This window comes from Cydia splendana, chromosome 22 (genome assembly GCF_910591565.1).
Source record: "Cydia splendana chromosome 22, ilCydSple1.2, whole genome shotgun sequence".
Taxonomy (NCBI): Eukaryota; Metazoa; Arthropoda; class Insecta; order Lepidoptera; family Tortricidae; genus Cydia; species Cydia splendana.
In genome coordinates, this window is record NC_085981.1 from 1,097,216 (window position 1) to 1,109,555 (window position 12,340).

At 39.7% G+C, this 12,340-nt stretch overlaps 1 protein-coding gene across 1 annotated transcript in view; it reads left to right on the plus strand.

Annotated features, from left to right (window-relative positions):
- Positions 1-12,340, plus strand: part of LOC134801570 (inositol 1,4,5-trisphosphate receptor) — a 142,652-nt gene that overhangs the window by 71,376 nt on the left and 58,936 nt on the right. Inside the window, exons 27-32 of the mRNA XM_063774185.1 lie at positions 1,349-1,487; positions 2,151-2,162; positions 2,583-2,695; positions 4,506-4,637; positions 8,542-8,679; positions 9,118-9,321. Of these exons, the coding sequence (XP_063630255.1) occupies positions 1,349-1,487; positions 2,151-2,162; positions 2,583-2,695; positions 4,506-4,637; positions 8,542-8,679; positions 9,118-9,321 (738 nt within the window). The remainder of the gene's footprint in view (positions 1-1,348; positions 1,488-2,150; positions 2,163-2,582; positions 2,696-4,505; positions 4,638-8,541; positions 8,680-9,117; positions 9,322-12,340) is intronic.

Below are 12,340 nucleotides of genomic sequence, written 5' to 3' on the forward strand. Positions count from 1 at the left end.
CCCTCGCGTTGCTGTTCAGGCACTTTAGTCAGCGGCAAGAGGTGTTGGCGGCCTTTAAACAGGTATGTTACAACGTGTGACCCTTATTGGATAGGTTATAAGGTACAAATTCTGCAACATGACAGATTTAAAACTAGTAATGGCACATGGTATTACACGTACTGCTGCAGTTGTGCTCTCAAGGAGCCTCGGCGGCGCTGGTCTCTGGCGCCCTCGCGTTGCTGTTCAGGCACTTTAGTCAGAGGCAAGAGGTGTTAGCGGCCTTTAAACAGGTATGTTACAACGTGTGACCCTTATTGGATAGGTTATAAGGTACAAATTCTGCAACATGACAGATTTAAAACTAGTAATGGCACATGGTATTACACGTACTGCTGCAGTTGTGCTCTCAAGGAGCCTCGGCGGCGCTGGTCTCTGGCGCCCTCGCGTTGCTGTTCAGGCACTTTAGTCAGAGGCAAGAGGTGTTAGCGGCCTTTAAACAGGTATGCTACAACGTGTGACCCTTATTGGATAGGTTATAAGGTACAAATTCTGCAACATGACAGATTTAAAACTAGTAATGGCACATGGTATTACACGTACTGCTGCAGTTGTGCTCTCAAGGAGCCTCGGCGGCGCTGGTCTCTGGCGCCCTCGCGTTGCTGTTCAGGCACTTTAGTCAGAGGCAAGAGGTGTTAGCGGCCTTTAAACAGGTATGCTACAACGTGTGACCCTTATTGGATAGGTTATAAGGTACAAATTCTGCAACATGACAGATTTAAAACTAGTAATGGCACATGGTATTACACGTACTGCTGCAGTTGTGCTCTCAAGGAGCCTCGGCGGCCCTGGTCTCTGGCGCCCTCGCGTTGCTGTTCAGGCACTTTAGTCAGAGGCAAGAGGTGTTGGCGGCCTTTAAACAGGTATGTTACAATATTTGCATCGGTCGGGTAAATCCATCTGTCAGATTATGCGATTTTGGTACTAAGCAAAGGTAATAGGGTAGATATTTGCTGTACCATCAGCCCCAAAAGTGCATGGCGACTTTATCAATGAATTTGTTCATCATTTCTCCATGCAATTTCGCACTGTACATGACATGCAACTTGTACCTGACTTGGGTTTGCGGCAGCGCCTACAGATTTTGACGCCCTTTAAACAGGTGGTGTGTATCGCCTGTCCTTTATATCCGGTCCGCTAGTCGGCTTGCTATCCAGATATTTTAGTCAGCAACAAAAGATGTTGGCAATACTGTAACATTAGTGTCTGCACTAATTCTTAGGCCTAAGTTGCCGAGGCGTGAGCCTAGGCTTCCCTGGCGAGCCGCGGCTAAAAACTAATCCTCTATTCATGTTATTATTATTTTCAGGTCCAACTCCTAGTGTCGGACGCGGACGTGGAGTCGTACAAGCAGATCAAAGCAGACCTGGACATCTTGCGCCAGAGCGTGGAGAAGTCCGAATTGTGGGTCTTTAATAAAGGCCGCGCCGGCACGTTGGACGAACACGGTGAGACAACCTTCAGGCCCATAACCTCAAGACTCAGACTCTGAAAGCAAAATAGCGTTCGCAACGAATACCAGTTTACGTCGTAATGTAAAGCGCTAACGTTTGACAATGTAGCTACTTACGGCGTACAGTGTTATAGGGACTGCAATGTTTTGATCAGATTTAAACTGTCAAGAGTCATAGGTATTAACATTAAACTAATTTTACGGTATATCTCACATATTTTCACGCAACATGTGTATGAGAGCTTATTGTCTGTATCTTTAGGCATTTAAATAAAAGTGAACAAACAATTTGGTACATTGAATACAAAACCGCCTGGATCAGTGACTGAACGACCTGACTTTAACCTACATTATTTAATCATGTAATGTTTTCATCTACCTTCAACTGGCTTAAGGAGCCATTTAAGGGTAGATTATGTTTACTTTTATTTAAATATATACCTAAAGATACAGAGTATAGGTGGTTTCATGCATTAATAGTGACCGTTTACCGTTATGCGCACCCTGCGTACTGTCGCTCATCGCGCAGCGCATTGGGCGCGCAATGAATTATGGATGGATGTGTTTATGCACTGTCGTTGTACTTGAAAAAAATCCTAAGCTTTTCGAAACATGCTTCACCTGTGACTTCAATGCGTGAATTAAACCGTAAAATTAGTCTCTCTCTCTGGTCGGTCCCTCATTACTGAGGATCGTGGTCACTGGAACCCCTCAAATAAACAATCTGTCTCCATCGGTTGCGGTCCAAAGTAGCCCTCACTACTTGATGTAGCTTGGAAGAGGCGGTGGCTTCCTTTATTTGGTCAGACCAACGTGTTGGCGATCGGCCTCGTGTTCTCTTGCCTTCGGTATTGCCAACAATGACCAATTTTTCCAGATTGCTATCCTCTCTTCGCGTGATGTGACCGAAATATGACAGTATGCGTTGCAGACATATGGTGGACAACCGAGTCTTGATGCCAAGTTGTGAGAGAATAGACACATTTGTACGTTTTGCCGTCCACGGTATTCGTAGCATTAGTCTAAGGCAATGTTTAGTCTTTTTTTCGATTGTAAAACGTAAATTTTCTATTCTCCCCAGGTGGAATAGGCACAGTGGGTCCCGGCGGAGCGATTCTAGAGCGCAACGCTTCCATGGACAACGTTCTGGACACGTCGCGGACCGCCAAGCACGACAACAACGAGTACAAGAAGATCAAACACGTCAGTTCTTATACATTTAGATTTAGACTGAAGTAGTATCAGTGGGGAAACACTTCGGGCAAACTCGGCTCCGTTCGGCTCTGAACAGGTTGACACAACTTGACGTCCCTTTGCGTGCACGACCACAGATAAGATAATGACTTGAATTTTGACAACCCTAAATAGCCGAAAGGGATAGTGCCGTAAATAAGAATGGGATAACATGATTCGTACCTGAATCGCTGTCATACTTCGGTTTTGTAGGAAGTGTCCTTTCTGCACGATAGTAGTGGTAGTACTATTATTTATTCTGTGGTAGTATTCAGAATTTGATAGTGTATTTTATAAAATTACCTCGTTATGGTATAAGAACAGTCAGACGCCTTTTTAGGGTTCCGTACCTCAAAAGTAAAAATCGGAACCCGTATAGGATCACTTTGTTGTTCGTCCGTACGTCTGTCTGTCAAGAGCATTTATCTCCGGAACGCGTGAAAGTATAGCGTTGAAATTAAAACCATATACTCAGGTCTACAGTCCCTTGACGCTATGAAAAAATCAAACCTCTCAGTTAAAGTAAAAAGAAGATACGGCCCTTTATGCCGCAAAAGACGTATATTTCGTCACTCTCAAGGGAATCAAAATTTATAGAGTACTTCCCGTTGACCTACATCTGAAATATGGCAAGGAATATCGTCTTACACTAAAAATACAAGGAAAAATCTAAATTTTATATAAAAAATAAATTTGTAAATAAAAAAATAAGTTAAATTTGTCCGAAACCCTCGTTGGGCGAGTCAAACTCGCTCGTGTTCGATGTTTATGAGTAGACAACTCATTCACTAAAATTTCAGAGGCTCTTTTGTCGTGACAGCATCTTTCTCAGTCAGGAAAGTGAGGTTGGTGAACTTTGTTTACGATTTTAACGTATGTGTGCGTAGTTGCCCGTATCGACATACTGTCACCATCTCACTTCTTCTTCCTCGCATTATCCCGGCATTTTGCCACGGCTCATGGGAGCCTGGGGTCCGCTTGACAACTTATCCCAAGAATTGACGTAGGCACTAGTTTTTACGAAAGCGTGTGCCATCTGACCTTCCAACGCAGAGGGGAAACTAGGCCTCATTGGGATTGAACTGGTTAATATCAAATACATACATAAGTTCCGAAAAACTCATTGGTACGAGCCGGGGTTTGAACCCGCGACCTCCGGATTGAAAGTCGCACGTTTTTACCGCTAGGCCACCAGCGCTTTTTTACTGTCACCATCTCACATGTCAGGCGAGACAAGTGCACTACACTCTTTGCGAACGAACTGCTTCCTCTAGCTAGATCAAGATAAAACCGTAATTAGAGAGTTATAGTGCGAGATAAAGTATTAGAAATTAAATAAAATGTGAAGTGGCGCCCTCAATAATTTTCTACAATTTCTTGTCGGACTTGCCTTCTATCAGGACCGTAAGTTTCCCACTAAAGAAAATGTTGGACGTGATAGAGGGGCCTCTGCCTTTTATTTTGTCTTGTATTTGCGCTAGGCACATTTACGTACCTTGACACTAAATCATACTTATATTTATATATATTCATTTTCTTTTCGTATTTCTATTCCTATTCACAAATTAATCTGAAGCTCTAGTTCTCGTTACAATACTTTAATTTTTTATTTATTGCTAGTAAACAAAAAACACTTGTAACTATTACAAAACTTCGCCAAACTCCTAAACAGTTTGTTGGCGAATGACATACACCAAATTTATACATTCATGCTTATACTACGCTAATTTATTATGTAATATATCCAAGCACCATGAAAACGGGTCTCCCTTGTCCGCAGATACTACAACGCATGATCAAATACTGCACTCACGGCAACAGCGGCGCCGCCACCAGCGGCAAGCCGCGGCGACACGAGCAAAGACTCCTGCGAAATATAGGCGTGCACAACATTGTGCTGGATCTACTGCAAGTACGTCATAATAATAAAAACTTAGTCCATCGCTTTCACTCAATAGCCTCGTTCATTTTAGATTCCATCATCTTCCAATAGCCTTTACACCCTGGCGGGTGCTGTCTCTGTGTGCGTCCCACGACACGGGCAAGGACGGCACCCGCTCGGTGTACTCCTTACATTAAAAAAGCTATTATTGAAAAAAATTAAAAAAAACTGAAAAGAAAAAAACAAGTTCAGTAGTCGAGAACATTGAATCAGTTTCATGATTAACATTTCGTATGTCAATTTGGACCTTGGAGTTTAAAAATAATGTCCAAATCGCTTGTGACGGATCCGGAACGAGGCATACGAATCGTTATGCCACAGATAAAACAAACTATACATTCTTATACGAAACAGCAACTTCAACAGTCGGGACCCATTATTGTCGTCAACATTAGTGCCGCAGCCTAGACTTTTAATGGGTCCCGACTGTTGAAGTTGCTGTTTCGTATAAGAATGTATAGTTTGTTTTATCTGTGTCATAACGATTCGTATGCCTCGTTCCGGATCCGTCACAAGCGATTTGGACATTATTTTTAAACTCCAAGGTCCAAATTGACATACGAAATGTTAATCATGTAATGTCATGTAAAGTCGTTCCTTGTAGCTTATGTACAGTAACACCCCAGCACAATATCAATGGCAACATTTTTCTCTCTATTTTGCCCTGTCCACGAAGTGCATCGAATTCTGTCGTCGATGGTTCGATTCTTACGCCTACTCCAGGGACATTGTTTTTTTAATAGCTTTGTCGTCGGACGATACAGTAAGGTAGGTATACGCGCGCGAGCGAGCGCGAAAATTTTTCGATATAAAAATCGCATTTTGATAGACAGTTGTAATTTATCACGAAAATTGACAGTGCCGCAGCAGTAACGTTGCATCAGAGTACCTAATGCTGATGCAGTCGCCACCCGAATGTCACCTTTATCATACCTTAGAAAGTTATCGAAAACGCGAGCGAAGCGAGCGCGATAATTTTTCGATATAATAAAACGCAATTTGATAGACAGTTGTACATTTTTACTTTTAGTGTGGAAATCAGTCACATCATTTTATCACGAAAATTGACAGTGCTGCAGCAGTAACGTTGCATCAGAGTAATGCTGCTGCAGTCCCCACCCGAATGTCACCTTTATCATAACTTAGAAAGTTATTGAAAACGCGATCGAAGCGAGCGTGACAATTTTTCGATATAAAAAAACGCATTTCGATAGACAGTTGGACATTTTTACTTTTAGTATGGAAATCAGTCACATGATTAGATCACGAAAATTGAATGTCACCTTTATAATATGTTAGAAAGTTATTGAAAACGGGAGCGAAGCGAGCGCGAAAATTTTTTGATTTAAAAAACGCATTTTGATAGACAGTTGTAAATGTTTACTTTTAGTATGGAAATCAGTCACATCATTTTATCACGAAAATTGACAGTGCCGCAGCAGTAACGTTGCATCAGAGTACCTAATGCTGATGCAGTCGCCACCCGAATGTCACCATTATCGTACCTTAGAAAGTTATCGAAAACGCGAGCGAAGCGAGCGCGATAATTTTTCGATATAAAAAAACGCAATTTGATGGACAGTTGTACATTTTTACTTTTAGTGTGGAAATCAGTCACATCAGTTTATCACGAAAATTGACAGTGCCGCAGCAGTAACGTTGCAACAGAGTACCTAATGCTACTGCAGTCACCACCCGAATGTCACCTTTATCATAACTTAGAAAGTTATTGAAAACGCGAGCGAAGCGAGCGCGACAATTTTTCGATATAAAAAAACGCAATTCGATAGACAGTTGGACATTTTTACTTTTAGTATGGAAATCAGTCACATCATTATATCACGAAAATTGAATGTCGTTACGGTACGAGTTTATCATTTTTACCCCACCTCAAAAAGTGCTCAGCGCCGCTAAAGAAGTTTTCACTTCAAAAACGCAATTTGATAGACAGTTGTACATTTTTACTTTTAGTAAGGAAATCAGTCACATCATTTTATCACGAAAATCGAAAGTGCTGCAGCAGTAACGTTGCAGCAGAGTAATGCTGCTGCAGTCGCCAACCGAATGTCACATTTATCATATCTTAGAAAGTTATTGAAAACGCGAGCGAAGCCATAGTCTAATAAAACATGGTCTTCCATTCCCAGAGTGACACGGGCCTACGTCACAACAACATGGCCGCTATATATAGCGCTATCGCATATTATCATATAGCGCTGTCGCATGATGACGTAGGCCCGTGTCAGTTAGGTGACCTAGAAAAGACGGGAATGGAGTACCAGGCGGAGTATATTATTATACCATGAGCGAAGCGAACGCGTAAATTTAAAGTACCCACAGTCGTGGCCATTATTAAGTGCTTAAGGAGGCGATACGTATGAACATGGATTTGATGCGATATAATTACGATTAGGTATAATTCATGACGGAGAAAATAAATAATTTTAAATAATTTTATGCAATTATACGCGTGTTGATATGTGTGTTTATTTTTTTACCACAACGTGACTATATAAACTCATTTTTAGTTGTCTTGGTTACTTAATGTTTACTCAGCTCCCCAAAAGATGGCACTGTGCAATGAGGGGGCAATTAATTTACTGTCGTTTAATTGTGTTGTATTATTAAATCAACACAATTATCAATTCAATTGTTTTATCCGTACGATTGATTGAATTTTTAGAAGAGGGGTCTTTTAAACTTAGAGTTAATTTAGCAAAATCCTTCCTCGGTGGCTTATTTATGCCACATCGTATTAAATTCAGCGCCATCTGTTAGTTTACCAGGGTACTCTATAGTGTTAGCACATATTTGAAAAAAGTTTGCCCCTCCTTCCTAAGTAGGCATACGATTCAGGAGCAAACTTAAGTCAATCGAGTGTTGTGGCTACCCCCCCTTTTAGGGGTTAATTTTTCTTAGGTACCTATTCTAATCAAATTTAATGATAAGGGAAACGTAAAAAATATAATTTAAATAGGTACTTACATAACGATATGACACCACTTGACATATAGTATGTCAACTTTTTATACTTGCATACATACATACATACTTAAATAAATACGTACGTACATATAGGCTTCATTATCATATTTTTATTTATATTATAGGATAGTCATTAGTCACATAGTCACATTGGCCTCCTTTGCGTCGCGCAGTGCAGTATTAATACTGAACAGAATTACTATAACTTTATAACGTTATAGATTTTAAATGGTGACTCTAAATGAAAAACTGTAAAAGAAACCTATAACTATTTTTTTAAATACCTATTCAGTGATACCCCACTCGACATATTTCGTTAACTTTTTTTTTTTTCAATTTTGGCGTCTGGTTGTCGCCATATTGAATTTTGATTACTGTCATGTCTTTAGTGACACACGCAAAAGTAAGACGGTTCGATTGACGTAAGAATTATCAAAATCGGTTCACGCGTTTGGTCTCTGGAGTGCCACATAGGAACAAACATACATACATACATACATACATACATACATATATAGGCTGATAAACACATTACCCTCCTTTGCGTCGCGCAGTCGGGTAAAAAGGGCCTCTACGTGTTGGCTTTGGCTCCGCGCACGCATCCGAAAGGTCCGGAACACCATTGTTCCGTGATGGGAAAGACGTACAAAACTACTCGCTTTATAAAACGGACATGCAATAATTTTGCCTTCATAGGCAATCCCACTTCGTCTAATGATGCTTTCAGAGAAATAATGCACGAGTTAACTTTAATCGTAAAATATGCTCGTGTGCACAAATTTAACATCTGAAGTCGGTGTCGCTGTATCACCCTGTATGTTATGCATTACCTTCAACTGTATCTAGATTTTTCTAGATACCTAGATATTAAACAAGTAAATGTTCGCAGGTCCCACACGATGAAGATGACGCAGCCATGGATGAACTGCTCGCGTTGGCGCACGAGTTCCTCCAGCACTTCTGCCACGGCAACCAGCAGAACCAGGCCATTCTGCACAAGCATTTGGATCTATTCTTGAACGCTGGGGTAAGTTTTATAATGGGTTCTATCCTAGAAGAAAGTCTGATCTGATGTTATTTTCTGTCTCCCTGCACAAGACTAATTTACTATCATATAGTCGGCATCTAATAGACCGGTGACCGCCAAATACATATATCAGAAGTTCAGAAATATTTAGCTACTTTGGACGTCACTGTCTTTTTAATGCTGATTGTTCAGCGCCCCCCGACATATTCTACTTATAAAATTAGTAATTATGATATGTGATCGAAATTGAAAACTTTGAAAACAAGTCAAAAGTAAATGTTATATAAAAAAAATGAAATATTTTTTGCTTTTGTCAGACTTACAGACAATGTACACTTTTTTCTTCCCTGAGGAAAATGATTCATAATATTCAACATATTCAATTGTAATGTCAACGTTATTATTTTTCTTGCATTATATCATTATTTTCATTCTCAGATCCGAGAAGCCCAGACGGTGTGCGCGATCTTCAAAGACAACGCAACACTATGCAGCCATGAGGGCAATGAGAAAGTCGTCGCACACTTCGTCCACTGCATCGAGTCCAGAGGCCGACGACCGGCCTATCTACACTTCCTGAGGACCATAGTACATGCTGATACCCAGTATATAAGGAGGAGCCAGGATTTGGTCATGCAAGAGGTAAGATACAAGTAGTATAACTAAGTTGTTGCACATGTCGTGCACTGCATCGAGTCCAGAGGCCGACGACCGGCCTAACTACACTTTTTGAGGACCATAGTACATGCTGATACCCAGTACATAAGGAGGAGTCCGGATTTAGTGATGCAAGAGGTAAGATATAAGTTGGTACATATTTCTTTCACTGCATCTATTCTAACTTGAGGCCGAAGACCAGCATAAACTTTCTGAAGACCATATTACATGCTGATACGCAGGATAATAGTAGAGGCCAGGATTTGGTGATGCTAGAAGTAAGTTATGGTTAGGTATAACAAGTTGTTGCACATTTGCTTAGAGTCCAGAGGCCGAAGACCAACCTATCTCCACTTCCTGATGAGGACCATAGTGCATGCTGATACACACTATGTTAAAAGAAGTCAGGATTTAGTCATGCAAAAGATAAGATTAAAAAAGTAGTGTATCTAAATAAAATGTTGCATATTTCGTGCACTAAAAATAGGAGTCTCACTAGATGGTACGGTGACAGCCCCATTTGTTTTGCAGTGTCATGCTTCCGCCATCTTATAGAACAACCATTTAGATAGCAATATTGTTTTTTGACTTTATACCTGGAATAATTCTCAAAACAAATTAAACTACTTGAATAATTTATAGCTAAATTTATTTCGATTAAAGATAAAATAACATGAATTACACAACTTTAAATCGTACTACTACTGATCATCGCCTTATTTATAAAACAAAAAACACGTTCTTTATATTGATATGAAACTTTAAAATCAAACTCGGACACGTTTCCCATGCGACAGCAGATGCTTCACGACAACCGTTCTAAAGTCTATCAACGACATAGGCTTTCCTCCATACTTGTTGTACAATATATAAGCATTCAACACCAACATTTGCAATATATGCACGCCCAATCTCTTATATTTGCTAGTTGTTCGCGTCTTCTCGCCGCACAGGAAATAATACTGCCCCATCATCTCATCATGCTTTTCAGAGCTATCCCTATATCTGTTATACTCCAATACACATGCAGGTTTCTTGGTTTTTTGTTTATATGTGTCTATATACTCTTTCCATTCCCCACTGTGCTCTGAGGATATCATTATAACTACACGACGCTCTTTCCATTTCGTAACGCAAATACCGTCGGCGTTATATTTAACTATCTTCTCGCCTTTTTCTAATTGTTTCTCTTTGACTTCTTTTAGAACCCCGAATCTTTTGCGTTTTATCGGTCCTGTTACATATGTTTTTCTATTTAAAAGGAACTTAGTTAGTTCAAGAGAGTTGTAATCTTCGGATATGTAGATTGAATGGCCGACGTCCAGTTTATCTTCGAGTAAACTTTTTGCCACATAAGGGCCGGGTTTCTCATCCGATTGATTAACTACTAATTTATGCGCTAAACCGAACTCATCTGTCAATAAATATACATGTTCATAACAAGGTACCGTGATCGATTCCTCTATACATAACACTTTCTCTGGATTAACGATTTTTCTCATCATGATATTAAAGTAGTCTATCATATGCGATATTTTAGACATCTTATCACTCTTCCCAGGCAGCTCGTGTTCGAAATTTAAACACTTCAAAACAACCCCAAATCTAACTACACTCATAAACTCCTCAGGATCTTCAACAAGCGGCTGAGTTCTCCAGAAATCATCAATAACATTTGTGTTTATAGTTCCTATATTCAAAAGCAATCCGAAGAAGACGTAAAACTCGTTCACCGTTACTTCTTTGAATCTTCTACCTTGTGGATTCTGATTCATAATTTTCATTGCGTAATTGTTAATATTGTTGACTAGAAACTCAAATAACGATCTTGTAAACAGCAATTTGAAGAAGTCCACCGGCGTTTTACCGCAGCTTTCCTTAAGGCCTGGTTTCAATTTGAACGGACATACTTTTGCCGATCGTATTTCATCGCTCCAGTCGAGCAAAGATGGTGTGACCGACGAGGCCGAGAACTCATCTTCCGTGTCCGATGCGCTCTCCGTGTCACCTGCGATGAACATAGTATTTGTGACGTTTTCAATTGAAAGGTACCACATTGTCGGTTGTCGATAAGGTTGATTTAAAATTGAAGCTTTATGGAAATAGCGCTTTATTGACAACCGACAATAAGTACCCGTTTGGTTGAGAATGGCACATTGATAAAGACTAACTATTAAATATCATTTTTAGAAACCCTCTACTCACAAAAGTGCCCTACATCATTTTAGGAAAGGGCTTATATTCTTCAAACTGCTGAAACTTGCTTTCACGTGAAAAAAAAACGCATCGAAATCGGTCTCTTCGTTTGAGAGCTACGATGTCACAGACATACAAATAGATATAAGCACCCCAATAATATATAACACCTCTCTTTTTGCATCGGGGGTTAAAAAAGTCAATAATTAAAATGCTATGTTTGATAGCAATCAATCCAGCATTTGAAGAGTATCAGCCCTTTTCCAAAATGATGTGAGGAATTTTTAGCACATAATTGATATTTTTGGGATACAGCGTAGAGAGTTTTTAAATTTATTAATTTAATAGTTGTCGACAGTAATCATTCCTGTTGTATAAAACGTCTTTGCCTGCAATACTCCAGTCGCTGTCCGAAATACTCCATTCACTCTCCGACATGGTTTCCCAATCACTATCCGATTCATTCTCCGACTGACTGTTTGATTCGTCGTGGTCATCGTTACCTGTAAAACAGAAATTATTATGTCAAATTGACATATGTACTTACATGGTGAACCAAAAATACGTTGACAACTATTTTAGGAATCTAACTTCACATATTTTACAAAATGTCATTAAAAATTATAATCCCAATCATAAAGCCCATATAGGTAACTAAAACAAAACTTATTATCTTAAAAATATTCTCTTTTAGCTTTGATATACAAACGCAAACTTTTCTCCATATTATCAACAATATACCCCAGTAAACATTTTTGTCAACATATTTTTTTTGTACCCTGTAAGTGGGAGTTAAGTAGAGAATAGT